Source organism: Rhinolophus sinicus, chromosome 12 (assembly GCF_057876585.1).
Source record: "Rhinolophus sinicus isolate RSI-liver-muscle chromosome 12, RSI-T2T, whole genome shotgun sequence".
In the NCBI taxonomy this organism is placed as follows: Eukaryota; Metazoa; Chordata; class Mammalia; order Chiroptera; family Rhinolophidae; genus Rhinolophus; species Rhinolophus sinicus.
Window position 1 is genome coordinate 11927596 of NC_142512.1, and position 22509 is coordinate 11950104.

Below are 22509 nucleotides of genomic sequence, written 5' to 3' on the forward strand. Positions count from 1 at the left end.
ATGGCTCTTAAAACTCATGTTAGAGGCCACGTAACATTCAGGATTGGTCTGAAACAAGTAAAGCCTTAGCCTGTACACAGACTAAAGGGGACCTTCAAGTAGATCTTCTCGGGCCTCAGAGCTAAAGACTGTTCTGTACCTTAAGGATGTATAGTTGGTACACAATTAGGAATGAAGAATGTAGGTAATTCACAAGGGGAAAAAAAACCTGTTTTTGCTTAAACTGCATGAATTGTCCTGATTTACCCATCATTTTCTTTCTCTGGTGAGACTGTCCAAATATATATGATTAGAAGAGACTGGCTACTTTTCCTTGAGAAAAAATACATTCAATGAAATGGAAAGTCTGCAAAAGCAAATATATATGCTCGATATATTTTTGTTCCATAAAATACCTAGTTAGCCTCGAATCCTTTTTGAAATGAGCTGAGATATATAAACAAATCAATTAAATTGTTCTGGCCACACATCCTCCCCAATGATACTCAATCAGAAGTCCTAAAGATTCTGACTTACTTACACAGTAAGACCCAAATAATGGAGCACTATCAACAGTGGCCTCTAAGAATTCAGTAGCATACCAAGGACCTAAATCCAGTTGTTCACCACTTTGAACCTTTTCATACAGAAAGCAGTTCTGGCTACCAGTTTTGAAAACCACATTACTTGCCATTATGGAAACAGGACTGTAAAGGGGATGAAGAAGGTGAACGTTTGCCCCTGTCCTTGACCGCTTTTATTAACTGCCTAGCTAACTTTTCAGGAGGAAGTTGGCCCAGCGGTTGCAGGATGCAGAGGAACACGTAGAAGCCGTGAACGCCAAGTGTGCCTCCCTGGAGAAGACCAAGCAGCGGCTCCAGAATGAAGTGGAGGACCTCATGCTTGATGTGGAGAGATCTAATGCTGCCTGCGCGGCTCTTGATAAGAAGCAAAGGAACTTTGACAAGGTAGCCCAGCCTACTTAAACTTTATCATTGTTTTACCTAGTCTCCCTTTCTCCTCGCTTCGGCTGATGATTTACTGCTTCTCAGATCCTATCAGAATGGAAACAGAAGTATGAGGAAACTCAGGCTGAACTTGAGGCCTCCCAGAAGGAGTCCCGGTCTCTCAGCACGGAGCTGTTCAAGGTGAAGAATGCCTACGAGGAATCTCTGGATCACCTTGAAACCATAAAGCGAGAGAATAAGAACTTACAGCGTGAGTCCTCTTGAACTTTCCTGCCCCACATGGCCCTGGCTGCACCTTCCCATGTTGCCATCAGCTGACCACTTCCCCCTTGTCTGTTCACTGACAGAGGAGATTTCTGATCTCACTGAGCAGATTGCTGCGGGTGGGAAGCAAATCCATGAACTGGAGAAAATAAAGAAGCAATTGGACCAAGAGAAATGTGACATTCAGACTGCCTTAGAGGAAGCAGAGGTACATGTTGTTAGGTACTGGGGCAGAAAAATCAAAGACAAACATCAGTGAAACACTCAAAGTAGGCAATGATACTGTAAAATAGATATATTATTACAGAACTATTGAGAAGTTGAACTCATATAACCTTTAGGAAGGGCAATTTGGCAACAGTAATCAAAAGCCTTAAAAATGTAAATACTATGACCCATCAATTTTTCTAAGAAACAATCCTGACAAAATAATCTTAAATGGAAGTAAAGCTATTAAGCACAAAGATGTCCGATACAAGAACAAGATTAAAAAAATTATAGAACACCCACATGATGCAATTTTATACAGAGATTAAATATAATTAGTATGGGGAAATATCTATGGTAGACAGTAACTTTTAAAGCAACATACACATTTGAATAAACAATATAACTGTATTATGTATAAATATATATAAGTAGAGAAAAAAACTAGGCAAAAATGGTTCTCTCTGAGTGGGGGCACAACACAAGTTTTTTCTTTGCTTTTATATATCGCCCCATATTCTACAGTGAACATGTATTATGAAATCAGAAAAAATATATCTTTTAAAACTGAAACTTTCTACAACAGGACTTAGAATATCACATATGAGCATTTTAATTTATAAAACAGGTTAAGAGTTCATGTTTACTACACATACGTTTAATCATATAATTTTTGTTAGTACTTATATGAATAATATTTGCATAGCACTTTACAAAGCACCTTTATTACAGAGCTGCCCTATATAATTCATGACTAAATAAACAAAAGAATGATTTACCTAGCAGACTCCTGGAACCATTGCACTGTACTTTGTGAAATTACATAAACTAGTATTAATAAAAGTTTGGCTCACAAGGGAATGTAGTCTAAAGATTCACATTATTTTCCATTATTAATTGATCACTGTGTTGTTAAGGCATCTCTTGAACATGAAGAGGGAAAGATCCTGCGCATCCAGCTGGAGCTGAACCAGGTCAAGTCTGAAATTGACAGGAAAATTGCTGAAAAGGATGAGGAAATTGACCAGCTGAAAAGAAACCACGTTCGAGTTGTGGACTCCATGCAGAGCATGCTGGATGCTGAGATCAGGAGCAGGAATGATGCTCTGAGAGTCAAGAAGAAGATGGAAGGAGATCTGAATGAAATGGAAATCCAGCTGAACCACGCCAACCGCATGGCTGCTGAGGCCCTGAGAAACTACAGAAACACCCAAGGGATCCTGAAGGTAAATGAGTCCACATTTAACCATTCGGATAAGTCAGGTAAGCTACCTGTTTTCTATTCCTCAAAACCATCCATGAAACCACGCTTTTTTTTTTTAACGAATTATACAGCTCATAGTATGGAGGTAGCTAAATTAAATACACATAGAACATAATATTATTAAAGAAATGTTATGTGAAAGAACAAACAGAAGCCCAGATTAAGGTATGATATGAGAGGACATGTAAGACTGGCACCAACAGGCGTTGAGTTTGAGTCTTAGTTTTGCCACTTACTAGCTGCCTGATTTTAGGTGGGTTATTTAACCTCTTAGAATCTGTTTCTTCCTCTACAAAATAAGAATGAAACTACCCACCCTCATAGGGTTATTGTGAGGATCAAATGAGACCACGGATATCAAGTCCTGGGTAAAGCATATGGAAAATGCTCCATAAATAATAGCCATTAGTGACTCACACATGAAAAAATAACCAGTTAATGGAATAAACAGAAGAATCTGTCTCCTGGTCATTCTTTCTTACCTGAGCTGGTGACATCACCACTTTCATGATCTTTCAAATGACAGTCCTGTCATTTCCTGTCCTGGCACCAGTACATTCTTCCAGTTCATCTCCAGAGATGTTCATATCCTCTTAAGAGTGTCTAAGGCCATTTTTCTTATTTAACAGGACACCCAGCTCCACCTGGATGACGCCCTCCGGTGCCAGGAGGACCTGAAGGAGCAGCTGGCCATGGTGGAGCGCAGAGCCAACCTGATGCAAGCGGAGGTGGAGGAGCTGCGGGCATCTCTGGAGCAGACGGAGAGGGGCAGGAAGATCGCAGAGCAGGAGCTCCTGGATGCCAGTGAGCGCGTCCAGCTCCTGCACACCCAGGTGAGACCCTCACATCAAATAAATGCTGGTGTATTAGTAAGTGATGAATCGGCATTATAGTGTAAAAGTACTCCATTTTTATAAACATATGTGTATGAAAAAGGATGGGGGATATGCTCTAAAATATTAATTGCAGTTATCTTGCGATGTGGGGTTAAAAGTGTTTTTATGTGTGTGTTCCTATTTGTCTTTTTCAGATTTTCTACCCCTTTCCCCCCAAAAAAGAGGGTATTATCTTTTTGTTTAAAAACAAGGTTTGGTTGTTTATTTTTCAAAGCATCATGTGGACCAAACCTGAATAAAGATATCTGTTGACTCCAGAATCTGAAAAGGCTTCATGCAGTGTTTCCCATGAGGGGCTCTTCAGCATTTGGCCCTTTGTATTTACTGACCCAATGCTTTGCAGGACATTTCGCACCCCTGACTTGTCCAAATATTAAAAGCAGTTGCATTCCCTCGTCACTTTGACAATGAAACATATCCACTCTACACATTTCCAAATACCCACTGGGGCAGTAGTGCTTCCTTCTGAAGACCACTGGGTTGACATTTTAAGAAAATGCTTCCATAGGACTTTCAGCATTCTGAACTAAGGGGCCAAAGCATGAAAGTTCACAGAGAATAGATTCCTTCTCATGGAGAAACTCCCAGTGCCAGACACTCACAAAAAGAATTTATTCTTTGCTAATATTTCCAAACTTTTAAGGATAGAATACTAGTGATGTCCAGATGTCCAGTTGAAATATAATTGAAAGAGCAATTAATTAATATAGGCATTCTTAAACCTCAGAAGTCATTATGAATAAATTAGATGGAATTTGGGGCAATTGGTGGGGGGGGAGGGGTTCCAACATTGCAAATAATGATTTTGCACTACAAAATATTTACAGTTTAGTGAAACGTTCCCCTTAGTCCCTTGCATGAGCCAACAAGTCAGATATTTGTAAAACCTCAAGAGGGCAAACTGCAAATCTTACAAATTTCCACTATTTTTAACAGAACACCAGCCTGATCAACACCAAGAAGAAGCTGGAGACAGACATCTCCCAAATCCAGGGAGAGATGGAGGACATTGTCCAGGAAGCTCGCAACGCAGAAGAGAAAGCCAAAAAGGCCATCACTGACGTGAGCACGCTGAGCACTTGTTTTCCTGATACGGGTATGCGACCCACCATGACCACGTTTCCTTATGATCTTGATTCATTTGCTAATTAGGCGGCCATGATGGCTGAGGAGCTGAAGAAGGAGCAGGACACCAGCGCCCACCTGGAGCGGATGAAGAAGAACCTGGAGCAGACGGTGAAGGACCTGCAGCACCGTCTGGACGAGGCTGAGCAGCTGGCCCTGAAGGGCGGGAAGAAGCAGATCCAGAAACTGGAGGCCAGGGTAGGTGTCTCAATCTCTCTGACTCTGAGAGCGGAAAAGGGGCATTCTCTCTACCTTTCTCTCTTCCTACATATCAACTCCCGTATTTGTCCTGGGGCTGAGGACATCCATCCAGTATCTTCCAGTAGATCTTGAGCTAATTAATACCCTCCAAGACTGACTCTATCAGTAAATATCTTTCTTGGATGCAGGTACGTGAGCTTGAAGGAGAGGTTGAAAATGAACAGAAACGCAATGCGGATGCTGTTAAAGGTTTGCGGAAACATGAGAGAAGAATAAAGGAACTCACCTACCAGGTAAGGAAACAGCTTTCTAGACTATCCAGACTTCCTTCCCAGTGGGAAAACCTGGTGGTGATTTATGTGGCACTCACAAAGACACATGAACTTGAACATACAAGGGGCAAATGACATAGATGCTGAGCACACACCTACACTAGGCTTGGAAAGATCAGAAAGGCCTTTAGATAATAGCATAAGAGAGGAAAGAATAGAGGTTTTAAAGCCAGATAAACTAGGTATGAGCGCTGATTTGGCCTCTCTTATTTTTTGAACTGGGGTAAGTTACTTAACACTCTGAACCTTAGTTTCATCACCTATAAAATAAAATAACAACATCTACTCTCCATGGTAGGAAGATAAGGGTTAGAGAAGTTGTGTATAATTACCTAATACAGTGCCTGCACACACTGGATACAGAACAAGAGTGTCGACTGTCATTACTAGGAAGGAAGCCTCGGAATTGACCAAGTGTACCCCAGGCCCACTGCCGTCATACCAAAGGGACTTATTTTACCACCTATAGTAGGCTTATTTCATTGGGTTGAATGCAGATCGTTTTTTCCAACTTTCAGACTGAGGAAGACCGCAAAAATGTTCTCAGGCTGCAGGACTTGGTGGACAAACTACAGGCAAAGGTGAAATCATACAAGAGACAAGCTGAGGAGGCTGTAAGTATCTTTATGCTTTTGAGGGAAGAAAACTTCTTTTGGGGTAGAAAATGGATAAAGAAAATATGTTAATGAGAAAGAAGGAGACAAAGTAAGAATAGACAACTCACAGGTTGAGATGATTTTATAAATACAAATTTACCCCCAAATCCTAATTACAGAATAAAACTTCAAGAGAAGACATTTTTATTATTGCACAATTTGTAAAGTATGGAGGGGGGGAGAAAGAAAATTCTACATAACCCACCTTACTTGATAGCTGCAAAGAAGACACAGTAGAAACTCTAAATAACACCATGATAAATACTATTTTCCCTCTAGAAATGCACAAACTCAAGTGTTTTCAAAAGCCAAATATAATGCTTTCACCCCAACTGATTTATTCACTCACTACCAGTATCATCATCGGGGATCATCTCTCCACTTAAGCCATAGCAAATAAGGACATGCTCGTTAGAAGATTCTCCAGCTTTACTTTCCCTAGTTGTTCCTCATTCTTCCAAGTACAATGTAGTAGGCAGGAAGTAAGTAGGAAGTAAAGAAAGGAAAGAAGAGAGAGGCACGAATGGTAATAAGTTCAGCCGATAGAGGCCTACTTTCTTCCTAGCCCCACTTTTTCCTTTCTCTGTATACCAGAGTTAAAATATATGGCAAAAAAAATTTAAAGTGGGATTTCCCCAAAGTTATAATTTGACCTTACATTTTCTCACGAAACTTTTAAGGGAGGGTACCTCGGTCTCTGCTTCCACTCCATACATTAAAAATGGATTTCAAGTATATATAGATTTGATATCATAAGGTTGTCCCTTCCATTTTGAAATGGCTTCTCTCATTCTTTAAAGTAAAAAATGTAATTAAACTTATAAGTTCTGTCCAGATTTGAAGTCAGATATGGTAAACTGACCATAACAAGGAAATATGTGAGTTGAAAAAATAATCCTGTTTGGTGACAAGTGCAAGGAGTACCATAAAACCTAATTCTCACATTTTTATCTCTGTTATTAGGAGGAACAATCCAACACTAATCTCACGAAATTCCGCAAGATCCAGCATGAGCTGGAAGAGGCTGAGGAGCGGGCTGACATCGCTGAGTCCCAGGTCAACAAGCTGCGGGCGAAGAGCCGTGAAGTTCACACAAAATTCAGCGCAGAGTGAACACATTTGCCCGATGCTGCCAAGTGGCTGACGAAATGCACAAAATGTGCTCTTTTTGGTCACTTGCTTTATGATGTTTACTTTTCTCTTACTGTTGAATAAAAACTACAGTAAACTTCTACATTAAACCAAACTGTCGCTTTTTTATTTCCAAAATTATTGACTGTCAAATACAGTTCTCACCTAGCTATTTTTTTATTTAAAATATTGTATATGGTTTTGCAGAGCATTCAATATTTTGTACCTCCATCACCATCCAGCATCCCCTTTCCCATCCTCCCACGCACACAATTATCTTATGCTGGATGTGATTTTATTAAATCTCTTTAAATTGTTAAAAATCACTGAAGAAAACACCCTTTCAGACAGGACCCATTCATTTAACTACTCCACAAATAGTTACTGAGTGTGTACTATGTGCCAGGCACTGTTCTAAGTTCTGTGGGTATAGCAGTGAACAAAGCATAGTTCCTACTCTCTGGGTGCTTATATTCTATAAGGAGAGAAAGGCAATCAACAAATAAGAAGCTGTAATGTATAAGATGGTAAGTTCTAATGGGAAATATAAAACTTTGGGGGAGGCAGTTACTATTTAGTAGGATAGTCAAGGACGACCTCTCTAATAAGAAAAGACATTTGAGCAGAGACCTAAAGGAAGCAAGAGGGTAAGCCAAAGGAGTATATGAAGGTAGAGCATTTCCAGGCAGAGGGAAGAACAGAAAAAGCAAGGGCCATGAGGCAGGGGCAGGTTGGCATATCAGGGGGACAGAGAGAGGCCAGCAGAACAGGAGAATGAACAAAGTAGTTATAAGTGAGGAACCAGGGGTCCCAGAGCTCATGTAGGGCCTGGGGGCCACATAAAGATTTTTATGTTTACTCTGAGTGACATGCAAAAGCTTTGAGCAGGGGAGTGATATTAACATGCATTTTAAAAGAATTACTTTGGCTGCTGTATTGAAAATAGACTGAAGGAGGCAAAGGTAGAAACGGGGGACCAGTTAGGAGACTACAGTAAAATAAAAGATGAAAAAATGACAGTGACTGAGACCAGAGAAATAGCACTGGGAGATGATGAGAAGTGGATGAATCCTAGATATACAGTGAAGGTCGTATGCATAGGATTTTCTGATAGATTGGATGGGTGGGTGGGAAAGGGAGAGGGAGAAAGGGAGGGAGAGGGGGAGAGAGAGAGAGAGAGAGAGAGAGAGAGAGAGAGAGATTATGAAAAGAAGAATAGAACAAGAAAGATGATTTGGTGGAATATGAACATGAGGAGTTTGGCCTCCAGAAAGAGAGGAGGCAGTAGAACAAAAATGCAACGTAGACAAAAATTGTGTATTATGCACCCCTCTCCCTCTTTCACTTTCTAGCATCTACTCTCCCCCACTTCCCAACCCTGATCAGTCTCAATTATTTACAGGATAAATTGTACAGGCCACAATCTCCAATATGAATAACAAAGCTTAAAACAAAAATATTTCAAAATACTCTCCGAAATAAAATTTTGGATCAAAGAAGAAACCAAAACTGTAATCACCAAAACTTCTACATGTAAATATAAGAGTAAATTTTTGTGACCTTGGCTTACAGAAAGATTTCTTAGCTACACCAAAAGCACAAACCATGAAAGAAAAAAATTGATAAATTGAACTTCATCAAAATGTAAAGTTTCTGCTCTTTGAAAAACACGGTTAAAGAGAATGAAAAGATAAGTCACAGACTGAAAAGTATTTGCAAATTATATCCCTGATAAAGAATGTTTCTCCAGAATACATAAATAAATGTAACAATTAAAAAATAAAGCAAATCATCCAAATTTTAAAGAGGCAGAAGATGTAAACAAACATTTCACTAAAAGAGATAGACAGATGGCAAATAAACACATTAAAAATGCCCAACACCATGAGTCATTATGAAAACAACAAAACATAATGAGAGAGTTCTGATCAAGATGGTGGAGTAGGTAAACACTGGGCTCACCTTGTCCCATAACCACATCAAAATTACAACTAAACTATGAACAACCATCATTGAGAACTGCCTGAAGTCTAGATGAACAGAAGTCCTATAACTAAGAATATACAAAAGCTGCGTCAAGAATGGTAGGAGGAGCTGATCCAACACCTACATGTGGAGGTTAAAAATCAGGAGAGGTATTTTGGCTGCAGAGGTTCCCTCTGAGGAACAAGGGGTCCCAGCCCCACACCAGCCTCCCCAACCCAGGGTTCCAGTGCCGAGAAGAGAAGTTCCTGCAACTTCTGACTGTGAAAACCAGTGGAGATTGTGGCTGAGTGAGACAGCTGAAATCCTAAGCATTCCTTTTAAAGGGCCCACACAAGGACTTACTTACTGACAGACTCATTCTCTCTGAGTTCCAGTGCTGGGACCATATGGGGAGGAAGTGAATTGTCTGGCTTCAGGACAAAGGCTGAAGGGGCAGCTTTTTCTCAGACAAAAGTGCTAGCAGAAGCCATTGTTCCTTTGTTGAGCCCTCCCCCCGCCCAGCCTGCATATGCAAGTGGGCACAATATCTGTGTCTCCATTCACCTGGCTAACACTATTCGATTGCCCTGGTGATTCCCTGAGACCCTGTCCCATGCAACATGTAGGCCCATCTAAACCACTTCCAATGACTTTTCCATATAAACAGTCCATCTTGGCTCATACTGCAGACTTTCCTAAAATCTCTCAAAAGTTCACAAACCCCACCTGGCCTCACCAGGCCCTGTACCTCTTGCTACGTAGCCCCAAGACCAGAACTAGAAGCAGCCAGGCTCAGTTGGCAGCTTAGTTTCTCCCAGGCACCTTCAAGCCCAGCACAAGTAACAACCATCTGCAGATCACTTTATAGCTCATACCAAGTGGCCCCAGGCAGGGCACAGGCAGCAGACTGACCTTTACCTGCACCAGAGCCCCTCCCAAGAGGCCCCAGAACTAACACACCTGGTGGTCAGCTTCACACCATACCACAGCACCACCCAACTACTTCCACAAACAACCCACCCAAAAGGCAGACTCAGCAGGCATCAGAGCCCTGCTAAATCAAATCCTGCTCTGTAGGGTCAGCCCCTGCACAATAGCTCCTCCACTGTAGTCAAAGCCAGTCCTCACAACCAGTCAGCATGAGGGTCAATCCCTCCCACTGACATGGCAACAGCAATTAAGGCTCAACTACAATAGGAGGGCACACACAACCCACAAAAGGGGCACACCTGGAGCACCCCACTCAGGTGACCATGAATACTGTGCCATTGGGACACACAGGATAACTACTACATCGGCCACTCTACTAAGACCAGGAAATATAGCAGCTCTAACTAATACATAGAAACAAACACAGGGATGCAGCCAAAATGAGGAGACAAAGAAGCATGTCCCAAATGAAAGAACAAAGCTCCAAAAAAGAACTAAATAAAATGGAGACAAGCAATCCACCAGATGCAGAGTTCAGAACACTGGTTATAAGGATATGTAATGATCTCAGTGAAAATTTCAACAAAGAAATAGGAAATGCAAAAATGGAGATAGAAAACATAAATAGAACCAGTCAGAAATAAAGAATACAATAACTGAAATAAAGAATAAATTGAAATCAACAGTAGATTAGAGGAAGCAGAGCATTGGCCTAGTGATGTGGAAGATAAAGTAGCAGAAAATACCAAATCAGAATGGCAAAAAAATAAAAACCTGAAATAATGAGGATAATTTAAGGGGCCTCTGGGACAACATCAAGCATACCCACACTGACATCATAGAGTCACCAGAAGGAGAAAAGAGAGAGCAAGGAATTGAAAACATATTTGAAGGACTAATGATGGATAATAATAATAATTCCCTAACTTGGTGAAGGAAACAGATATATTATACAAGTCCACAAAGCACAGAGAGTCTCAAACAAGATGAACCCAAACAGGCCCACACCAAGACACATCATAATTAAAATGCCAAAGGTTAAAGATAAAGAGAGATGGGGGCGGCCGGATGGCTCATTTGGTTAGAGCACGAACTCTCAACAACAAGGTTGCTGGTTCAATTCCCACCATGGGATGGTGGGCTGCGCCCCCTGCAACTAAAGATTGAAAATGGCAACTGGACTTGGAGCTAAGCTGTGCCCTCCACAACTAGATTGAAGGACAACTACTTGGAACTGATGGGCTCTGGAGAAACACACTGTCCCCCAATATTCCCCAATAAAATTTATTTTTAAAAAAAGATAAAGAAAGAATCTTAAAAGCAGCAAGAGAAAAGCAGTTAGTTACCTACAAGAGAGCTCCCAATTTAAACTGATTTCTCAACAGAAACTTTTCAAGCCAGAAAGGATTGGCTCAAAATATTCAAAGTGATGAAAAGCAAGGACATACAACCAAGATTACTCTTCCCAGCAAAACTATAATTTAGAATCGAAGGACAGACAAAGAGCTTCCAAGACAAGAAAAAGCTAAAGGAGCTCATCGCAACCAAACCAGTATTACAAGAAATGTTACAGGGACTTCTTTAAGAAGAAGAAAAAAGATAAAAAATATGAATAATAAAATGGAAATAACTACATATCTATCAATAATTACTTTAAATGTAAATGGATTAAATGTTCCAATCAAAAGACATAGGGTGGATGAATGGATAAGAAATCAAGATTCTCACATATGCTACCTACAAGAGACTTACATCAGATCAAAAGACACACGAAGACTGAAAATAACGGGACAGAAAAAGATATTTCATGAAAATGGAAATGAAGAAAAAAGCTGGGTAGCAATACTTATACCAGACAAAACAGACTTTAAAACAAAGACTATATATAACAAAGAAGGACCCAGTAATTCCATTCTGGGAATTTATCTGAAGAAGCCCAAAACACTAATTCAAAAAGACATATGCATCCATAAGTTCACTGCAGCATTATTTACAATAGCCAAGATATGGAAGCAACCTAAGTGTCCATTAATAGATGAAAGGATGAAGAAGAAGTGGTACATATGTACAATGGAATATTACTCAGCCATAAATAATGAAATCTTGCCTTCTGCAACAACATGGATGGACTTAGACGCTCAACTACACTAGAAGGGCACACAAAACCCACACAAGAGGCACACACCTGGATACCCAGCTCAGGTGACCATGAAGAGTGTGCTACTGCGACCGACAGGATAACTAAGTATTATGCTAAGTGAAATAAGTCAGACAGAGAAAGACAAATACCGTATGATTTCACTTATATGTGGAATCTAAAAAACAAAATATACAAACAAAACAGAAACAAACTCATAGATACAGAGAACATTTTGATGGTTGCCAGATGGGAGGGCAGTTTAGGGGGTGGGTGTTAAAGGGGAAGGGATTAAGAACTCCAAATTGGTATTACAAAATAGTCATGGGGATATAAAGTACAGCATAAGGAATATAGTCAATAATATGTTTAATAACTATGTACGGTATCACATGGATGCTAGGTTTATTGGGGTGATCACTTCATAAGTTATATAAATGTCTAGTCACTACGTTGTACACCTGAAATTAATATAATATTGTATGTCAACTGTAATTAAAAAATAAAACAATATTTTAAAATAAAAAAAGCATAATGCGATATCACTATGCACTAATCATAATAGCTAACAGTCCAAGTGTTGACCAAGAGGCGGAGGAACTAGACCTCTCACATCTGCTAGTGACAATGTGAAATGGCACAACCACTTGGAAAGAAGTTGCATCTTCTTAAAAAGTTATGAAATTGTCAATTTGTTCCAGTCATTTCACAAAGAATTGTACACAAATATTCACAGAATATTTATTTATAATAGCCAAAAACTGGAAACAACTCAAAGGTTCATCAACAAGTGAATGAATAAACACAGTATGGTAAATCCATACAGTGGAATGCCACTCAGTGATAAAAAAGAAACTACTAACACACAAAAAAAAGATGGAGAAATCTCAAAATAATTATGTTGAGTGAAAGCAGCCGGACCAAAGATTAAAAATAAAAATAAGTGTAGACTCTATTATTCCATTTATATAGAATTTTAGAAAAAAAAATTAATCTATAGTGACAAAACTGACCAGGGGTTGCCTAGGGATGGGGAGGTATGATTTATGGGAGGCACAAAGGGACAGCAGGGGGTGTTACAAAGAAGCAGAAGGAAACTTTTGGGGATGATGGACATGTTTATTATTTTGATTCAGATGATGGTGTCACAGTGCATACACATGTCAATGCACTTTAAATATGTGTAGTTTATTATATGTCAGTTATACCTCCATAAAGCTGTTTAAAATTTTTCAGTGGAAGAAATACTGCAATTGCAGTGCTTTAGGAAAATAGCAATTAGAATACTGTATGTCAGACTTTAAAGCTGGCATTATAATTTTTTACAGAATTAGATTAATTTTATTATCAGATATTAAGATATTTACTATGTTGATTCTTCCAACTTATGAATACGGTATGTTTCTCCATTATTTAAATCTTTGATTTCTTTCAGCAGTGTTTTGTCGTTTTCAGCATACAAGTCCTATATAGGTTTTGTTAGATTTAAACCTAATTTTTCTTTTTCTTTCTTTCTTTTTGTTTTTATGTGATTGTAAAGGTATTTTATTTATAATTTTGGTGTCCACATGTTCATTGCTAGTATATAGAAATACAAATGATTTTTGTATGTTTATCTTATATCCTGAAACCTTACTGAACTCACTTAATAGTTTTGAGTTTTTTGTAAATTCTTTGGGATTTTCTACATAGACAAAATGTAATCTAGGAAAGCAGCCATTTAAAGTGAATCAAAATTAAAATGAGGTCCAAAATTACATACTAAGTAATGGGGGGGAAGTCTGATTGAGATTTTTATCTTAAAAATGCAGCAAAAGTATTAAAATAACTTTATTCCATTTCACAACATTTAAGTAACTCTGCTAATTGCAGCTCTGCTAATTCTTCGAAAAATGAATGAATCAATAGTGGAGTTGGGAGGAAAGAGACAGTTCCCACAATCTTGTATGATGTGACATCTTTTATTTTTAATTGTTTGCAATGCAATCATAAAGAATGTCCTTCTTTGCAAAAAAAAAAAAAATGTATGATGGTTTCATCGATATTTTTAAGGGTCTTCCTAATCCTTTGATCCTGAACTCATTCTCTTGAAACACTTATTGCATCATCGTCTTTATCAATTTTCAGTTCTTCAGTATTGCTGTATCCACACTGCGCAATGGCTTTGCAAAATTCAAGCAGATTTCTAATACCACTTTCATCAACTTCATTACATTCTGCAACTTATGCAAGATCTGTCATTTTATTTTGCAGTCATGTTGCATTGATTATTGCATATTTACAACATCTGACTATCAGAACAATCATCAGTGAATACTTTATGTTTTCATATGCAACACCATTACTGTGGGGACTCCAAAAACAGGAATTCCACTACTGCAAACCTTAAAACATTCATAGCCTTTGCCCAGAAATTCTATTCTATAAATTTCATAATTAAAGATATGCATAAACATATCTATGCACATGTTTACTAGAATATTTAAAAGAAAAAAATTAGGGCACCCTAAGCGCCCAACAATAGAAAACTGGTTAAATAAATCCTGGTACATTTATAGGATGGAATACTATGTAACTATTAAAAATCATGATGTAAAAGAAGAGTTAATACCATGAGAAAATTTTCATAATTTGTTAAGTTTTAAAGGCAGAACACAAAACCATGCTTAGAGACTGACATCCCAATTGTGTATGTGTTTAGAAACCTGTGTTTTAAAAAATTGTGTATGCATTTATGGAAACACAGGGGAAAAAGGTGTGAAAGGGCTTAAACCAAATTTGGTAGCTAAGAACCTCTAAGCTAAAATATTAGGAGTGATTTTAAAAATTCCTTCAGTATGTTTGATTACATTTTTAATCTCTACAATGTGTATATCACCTTTGGAATTTTTTTAAAGGCTCGTATTTTTCCAATAAATAAAAGTAAGCTGCTTCTTAAGAAGATTTCATATCCACTTCTCATCATAGACATGGATATAACTGACAACAGAAAAGTGAAGAGGAGAGGGTCATTTGATGGATGAGACCATTAGCACAGCTGCTAAAAGCTGTTGCCTTTCATCCAAGCTTTCAGTAAGGATTAACATTCCAGAGCTAACACAGCAGCTGTCAGTGAGCAAACAAATTCTGCCTCCTGGCTGTGGCAGAGATTTGGGCACATGTTATACATACCAGTGTCCCCAGGCACCTTCACAGCAGACTTCATAGGTCACATTTTCTTAAGTGGGAAGCAGAAGAATCAGCTGTGGGCAGAGGGAAAGAACCTTACTTAAGGATGGAATTTACCGGCCTGATGCCTCCCAGGGCACCCACGCTGCTGCTTCCGGAACCCACAAGGAAAAAGAAAGCCTCTCCTGTGATGAAGGAGAAAATCATTCTCCTTGGAAAACACACCCAAAACAGGGCTTTTCTTAGATTAGTAAGAAGGTGAACTATTTTCTCAGCTCCTCACAGGAACTGTGGCTCAGCTCTCTCTTGGGGGAACTGAGGTACTACACAGTGCAAGGGCTCAAATTATGAGAAATTTTGTTAAGAGCATGAATGAGAAAGGTAGTAGTACCTTTTGAACAAATGAAGCATAAATTTTTCCAGTAATCTGAAAAATAATTCAATTGATACAGATTTTAGTACTTAAAGTGGATTTAGCATGATATATATGTATATGCAATGTAATAACATGCCTACATATGCATTGAAAATTTTCAAGTGGAATTGGTGACTGAAGAAATTTTTCAAAAATTTCTTTCTGCCCCAGTCACATCAAGAGCCCTGCATTCCAATTCCCTCTCCATGTCCAGTTTCAGCCACCCCATCACAGTTTCACGCAGTTACTCTATGGAATCGCAGAGCTGTAAAAAGTCGTGAGGGCCATCAAGGCCTTCCTCACTCACAAACTGGCAAATGCACACTTACCAGCCAAGTCCTACCATCGCCTCCAGGCTGACTGGTCCCGCTTTTCCATCCCTTGGTCTTGCTCCTCCCATGATGCCCTGGGGCACACCAGGAGTGACTCCTCCCCCGCTGGAAAATTGAAACCTTGTTTGTTTCCTGTAGTCAAAGCTCAAGGCTGCTGTCTTTTCCTGCGTGGTCCGCACTGTGATCCACCCACTCACCCCCAACTAAATCCTAAAATGTTTGAGAGAACCACATTTTTATCCCCAATACCTAGAACAGTGTCTTTACAAGTTACTTGTTGAATGGAGAGCAGACACTCAATAAATTCTTTTTTTCCTTTTTTGACAGAATGAAGCAAAGCTGAATAGAAACACTGCATAATAGGGCCACCACTCAACACACAATAGAGAAGAATAAAGATGACTTTATAATAACAGCTAACATTTAAAACCCGAAATCCTTACCTTAGTTTGCGAGGTTCCAACCAGCTGGCACCTGGCCACCTCTGCTGCTTCATTCCCTGTTACAGTTTCCCTCACTCCCTCCAGCCCTGCCCTACTGGCCTTTTTCTGTTCCTCTGCAGGTACACTCACCTCCCAAAGCCTTTGCATTTGTTTCCTTTGCCTGGAACACTGATATTCTCTCACTGATATTCTCATGGTTTGCTCCCTCACTTCACTCAGTGCCAGTTCAAATATCACCGCTTCAGAGAAATTTTCCCTGGTTAACCTATTTAGACACCACACAGCCAGTATTTCCTTATCCTGTTTCCTGTTTTTCCTTTCCTTCAGAGCATTTATCACTAATTGACATTAGATATCTGTTTGTTGTCTGTCCCACATAGTCACTAGACTAGAATTTCCATGAGGGCAGAGACTTTGCCTGTTTTGTCTCCCAGCACTTAAAATCCTCCCAGCAGCACTCAGTGAATGTGTGGTGAATTAACAATTGAATGAGGGTTTGCTCATTATGTTGCTGGCTCTGTGCATTACAGCTTCTAAATTAGCACTAGGGCTGAGTTTTGTCACCGTCTTGGCTTGGTGGGAGATCTCTAGCTGTTCCATCTAGCCTCCTCTTGGTCAGATTTGAGAATTTTGCCATCCTATCCCCAACAACATTTCAGGTAGGGTGATGAACTTACCTAGGTTTGCCCAGGGCTCTCCTGATTTTAAAACCGCAAGCCCAAGCAAACTAGGATGATTTCAGGTATCCAGGTTCTATCTTCCTTGTTCTCTTTTATTGTTGTGTGTGGTGGAGGAAGGGGATTGGGGAGTTGATTTAAGAGTGTTCTGAGCCATCTGAACAGGAAAGTGGTCATATGCAGTGAGGACTGGATGGACAGTGGTCAGACTGTTGTCAGCGGGCAGGTCTCACCAAACAGCAACGTAGAACACATGGAAGAACAACATACCATGTGTCCCCGAAAATAAGACCTAGCCGGACCATCAGCTCTAATATGTCTTTTGGATCAAAACTTAATATAAGAACCGGTGTTATTTCAATATAATATAAGACTGGGTATAATATAATATAATATAATATAATATAATATAATATAATATAATACTGGGAATAATGTAATGTAATGTAATATAATATAACATAATATAATACCGGCTATAATATAATATAATACCGGGTCTTATATTAATTATTTCTCCACAAGACACATTAGAGCTGATGGGCCAGTTAGCTCTTATTTTTGGGGAAACACAGTAAAAGATGTTGTCCTGCCTTCCAGGGCCCTCTGGCACTGGCAGCGGTTGGTGCTTTCTCTAGAGAAAGCTCCTGGTTTCTAAATTTCAGACTCTCGACATGGCCCCACCACTCTCCCTTCTCCGAAACTATCATGTCCCTTCCAAATAGAACCCTGCCATGAGTTCATTAACTCAGTTGTCACAAGGACCCATGAGTGAGGTATTGTTATGATCCCCATTTTACCAATGAAGAAACTGAGGCTCCAAAAAGTTAAATAATTTGCCCAAATGCACATAGTTTAAATGGTGAAGTCAGGATTTGAACCCCAGCAGTCTGATTCTCAAGGTCCATTTTCCGTTATTACACTATCATGCAAATTTTAACAATATAAATGTATGTTTTGGCTATGTCCGGTAAAGAAAATGTGTGCGTGTGTGTATATGTGTGTGTCTGTAGGATACATCATTTAAGACCCCAATAGTAGTAACTAAAAGTAATTAGTCATGTTTTTCTTAGTTCTAATGAGGCTGTAAGCAACCAAAGTAACTAAAACACAGCTAATAGAAAAAGGCAACTGACAGAGACCCTAACTCTCAAAGGAATCAGTTAAGGTTATGAGGGCAGGCAGGGAAGTACTCAGTTTACCGAGCAGACCTAGCTGATAGGATTTCTTCTCTGAACGCAATGTTCCCAGGCCATCCACACAACCTCTCCGTGTTGTTTTGGAGAAGGATGCCTGGTTTGTGTGTAACTCTGAGAAGTGTGTATAATTCTGAGAACATTAGTGTCTTACAGGATCTTGCAAAGCCAGAAGCAGCTGTCTTGTAGTGAAAAGACAAACCGGACTTGGAGTCAAAGATGTTTATTCTAGTTCCCACTCTGCCACTTACTGGTTGTATGGCTTGTCACTTAACCATGCCAAACCTCAGTTTTCCCACATGTAGGACTGGTAAATCTATCTCCTCATTGAGATTTAAGAAGAATCAATTTAAATAACTCTCTTGATGATTGATTATCAACTGTTTGCTTTGCAAAATTTCAGTTTATAAATGCCAGCAGTGAAGGAGATTATGTATTGCATTTGAAAAAGTTCTGAACTAGCTCCTTTAGGTTTGAGAATAGAATGGGAAGGGGTCTGTTTCTACCTTTAACGTTATTAGGCAACCTTTCCAGAACCTCAATTTCTGATTCTGTAAAGTTAGATAAAATTCAAGGCCCCCCCCCCGTTCCAAAATCTAGTATTCTCACTTAAATCTTTAATTCAATTCAAATATGAATTAGTGTCACCTGAAACTAATTATATATATATATGTGTGTGTGTGTGTCTGTGTATTATATATATACATGTATGTAGAATATATATAGAATATATATAGAATGTATATATATAAAATGAATTAGTGGTTGTAACTATCCTATGACTTTCACCCAGAAATGTCCGTTCCTGGCTAGGGAACTTCCCGCTGCATTTTAAAATTTAATCTGTTATATAAGCTCATAGATAGGTGTAAGGGGTAAGGTATGATCTGCTACCAGCACAATTAATTGCCCTTTCTTTTCAAGTGGCCCTCTGATCACCTTGATCACACTTGTTTCCTAGACCTCTGTTTGGTCCTGCTACTTCCTTCTCTTTCCTGCACCATCCAAGACTACATTTCCTCTGAGTACATCTGATGTAATGATCGGTGGAGAAATTTGCTCCTAGGAAAATCAGGAAAACTTTTCCTCCTCTTTAACATCGGCTCACTGCTTAATCCCTCCCCTTTAAAGCTTCCACCGCCACCATCCTGCTAACGTTAATGTCAGGATCACCTCCCTGACCAATCTATGCCCTGTTCATCGTCCTCTGTTTCTTCATCTTCTGCATAGTGCTCTTCATTGTATCCTCTCTCTTGGAAATATGACCTCACTTGACTTCTTTTGACACTAATGATAAAGTTCCCTTCACTTTAGAATTCACAAAATTATTTTGTAACAAGAATGGAGAAAACCTTCATTCACAGAACTCCTTTCAGGTTTGGGAGAGATGGGATGATGGTAAGAGCATAGTGTTGGGATAAAGATGAGACCCCCCCCCCCCCCAAAAGGGCAGAGGTGAGTAAAAATAGGTGGTTACTGGACTGTGTAAGGATGCAAATGATCTTCTTTACTTGAGGTCTTATATTTTATTATGTAACCAGATGTGTAGGAATACGGGTCTATGGCAAAGCTATATGGCTCCCCGTTATAGAGGAACAACTGAGTTGCAGTAGGTGTGGGGAAGACAACTTGGGGGAAGAAAGGCAATAAACCATCAGCATCAGTGTGAAGGAAAATGGACTTTGTAGAACTGACATTTCTGATGGAAACTTTCCATACTTTACTCTAACGGATGTGATATAATCCTCTTCTATGTCTCCCCCACAAAATCCTCAGTAAAGTCCACATTGCTCTCTTATGTTTTGGTGCCGATAAGTTATTTGCTGAGGTCTGTGTCCAGGTTGATACAGATCAAAACATACTGTTTGGCACAATCTGGAAACAGCTGCGTGCAGAGACAACCACATCTAGATGGTGTAGATAGTGTCTCATTTGATCCCCACACCATCCTCATGACAGGCAGAAACAGAATTATTTTTCTGATTTTTCAGCTGACAGAAAAATCACCACAGTTGCTGAGAGAGGTGACGTGACTTGCCACAGTTGGTAAATGGCAGAAGTAAAATATGGACCCATTTGGCTCTTCTGGCTCCAACAAGATCTCACACAGGTATTTGCTTACTGGAAAATGACCTTCTTTTTTTCTTCCTTTCTTTGCATCTTCATTTTCTCTTCCCGCTTCCTAAACATACAGCCTTCCTCTGAGAATTCGTCCTTCTTAATGATTTCAAGTGACGCCACTCCCCCCAACACAACCGTCTCTAGCCTTGACTTCGGCTTTAAATTTTTGAACCCTTACCTCTCCCTTCCAGGTGATCATCACCATCCTCTCAACCTCAACATGTCTAAAATCTAAGCTCGCCTTCCCCGGCTTCAGTATTTCCTCTGAGCTGGTTTCATGCTCCTAGTTTCCCAGACTAAAATGAGGGCTGGATGAAAGGCAGGATTCTCTGATTCCTGCTCCCCCTCAAACACAGCAGTCATCAAAGTCCTGTGGATCCTGCCTTTGGGGTGTACCTTGGGTTTTCTCTTTCCTTTTAAATCTCATTTCTATCCTACTTAATCAAGGCCTTCTTTGTCTTATGCCATGATTATTTTTTATACTCAATCCAAGTAGATTTTAATATGTAAATATATATTGAGTGAATTTTAATATATTAATATAATGTGGGATAGGGCCTCAAAAAAATAAAGCTGTAGTTCACAGAGGTCTTTTCACCTCCTGGGATTTAAAGGTTTTCTTTTATTGCTGTGCCTAAATGGGACAATGAGGCAGAAAACTTTGAGCCCACACAACACGCTTCTCTTTGAATCTGCAGGATGAATTCAGAGACACCAGGGCACAACCACTGTGAAAGCCAGTCCTCTGATGCTCTGGAGAGTTATAACACAGATTTGAATTCATAGAAGCATCTAGAGATTAATTCTAACCGTCTGTCCATAACTCATCAGAGCCTGTGTAATCATATTGGAAAGTTTTACACCAAGATTTTTTTAAAGTTTTTTTTTATCTTTTATTTATTATTTAAGTGTGTTTTCCCAGGACCCATCAGCTCCAAGTCACGTAGTTGTTTCAGTCTAGTTGTGGAGGGCGCAGCTCACAGTGGCCCATGTGGGGATCGAACCGGCAAGCTTGTTGATAAAGCACCGCACTCTAACCAACTGAGCTAACCGACCACCCCTACACCAAGATTTTTTAAATAGTTGATAAATGATTCTAGGCCCCCAGGTTCTCCCTTTCCAGTATATCCTATCATGGATATCATATTCCATGATTTTATATATATATACATGTATATATATATATATATATATATATATATATCCCATGATATATATATATATTCCAAGTGACAAGTGTGTGTGTGTGTGTATGTGTGTGTGTGTGTACGTGTATATATATATATATATATATATATATATATATATATATACGTACACACACACACACTTTTCTGCTCAAAAACCTCAAAAAGTTCCCGATGACCTTAGAATAATATCCTGTCTCCTTCACTGGGCATTGGAAGCCCCTCACAAACAAGCCTGGCCCATTTCTCCAGCCTTTACCTTCGTGCTATCCCCTACCCCACCTCAAACCTTAACTCCAGGCTTGCCCGGTCAACCTTTCTGAAACACTCCCTGGGAAGCCTTGTTTCCAAGGGACAATCCCTCATTTCTCTAAGCTTAGCACCTCCTCCCTGTTCCTCTTACCCATGTAAAAGTCTGCCTCCTTTAAGAGAAAGTGGAGGATAGAGGAAAAAGGGAGGCTTTAGAATAAAAAACCCTAGATTTCAATTCTGGCTCTGTTGCTTACCAGCTGTGGGGCCTTTGGCCAACTACTTAACCCCCTTAGGCCTCAGTTTCCCCATTTGGACAATGGGAATAATAATAGTATAAAGCCCTGAGGCTTGTGCAAACATAATGAAATATGCAAAAATTCTACATAAACTGAAAGGTATTTTTAAAAGGCCATTATTATCTCCACACTAACCTCTTCTCTCCTCCAAAGCAGTATAGTCATCATTAATAACAATTCTGATAATATTTTACCCAAACAGCATATTTTATGAGTTTCAAATACCTTGTACTCACATTTAATCCAGTGCATCCCACTCATCTTGGAACTTAGCTTAACCTTGAAAAAGTGAATTATCCTTTTCTTGCCTATATCCTCTCTTTCCTTGTTCATCGTCAGCTCCTTTGGGGCAGTGACCCCATTTCAT

At 39.4% G+C, this 22509-nt stretch overlaps 1 protein-coding gene and 1 long non-coding RNA gene across 3 annotated transcripts in view; one reads left to right on the forward strand and one right to left on the reverse strand.

Moving 5' to 3' along the window:
• The window catches only part of MYH8 (myosin heavy chain 8), a 28206-nt gene extending 21079 nt beyond the window's left edge, over window positions 1–7127 (forward strand). For both annotated transcript variants that reach the window (XM_088801916.1, XM_019755219.3), the window contains 10 exons: window positions 764–947; window positions 1032–1197; window positions 1295–1419; window positions 2336–2644; window positions 3312–3515; window positions 4515–4640; window positions 4731–4901; window positions 5093–5197; window positions 5755–5850; window positions 6856–7127. In XM_088801916.1, coding sequence (XP_088658042.1) covers window positions 764–947; window positions 1032–1197; window positions 1295–1419; window positions 2336–2644; window positions 3312–3515; window positions 4515–4640; window positions 4731–4901; window positions 5093–5197; window positions 5755–5850; window positions 6856–7005 — 1636 coding nt within the window. In that variant the 3' untranslated portion in view covers window positions 7006–7127. The remainder of the gene's footprint in view (window positions 1–763; window positions 948–1031; window positions 1198–1294; window positions 1420–2335; window positions 2645–3311; window positions 3516–4514; window positions 4641–4730; window positions 4902–5092; window positions 5198–5754; window positions 5851–6855) is intronic.
• LOC141568875 (uncharacterized) overlaps window positions 1–22509 on the reverse strand; it is a 102061-nt gene that overhangs the window by 6801 nt on the left and 72751 nt on the right. Inside the window, exons 2-3 of the long non-coding RNA XR_012492120.2 lie at window positions 15968–16075; window positions 15227–15297 (exon numbers count right to left, since the gene is read on the reverse strand). This is a non-coding gene — a long non-coding RNA (uncharacterized LOC141568875). The remainder of the gene's footprint in view (window positions 1–15226; window positions 15298–15967; window positions 16076–22509) is intronic.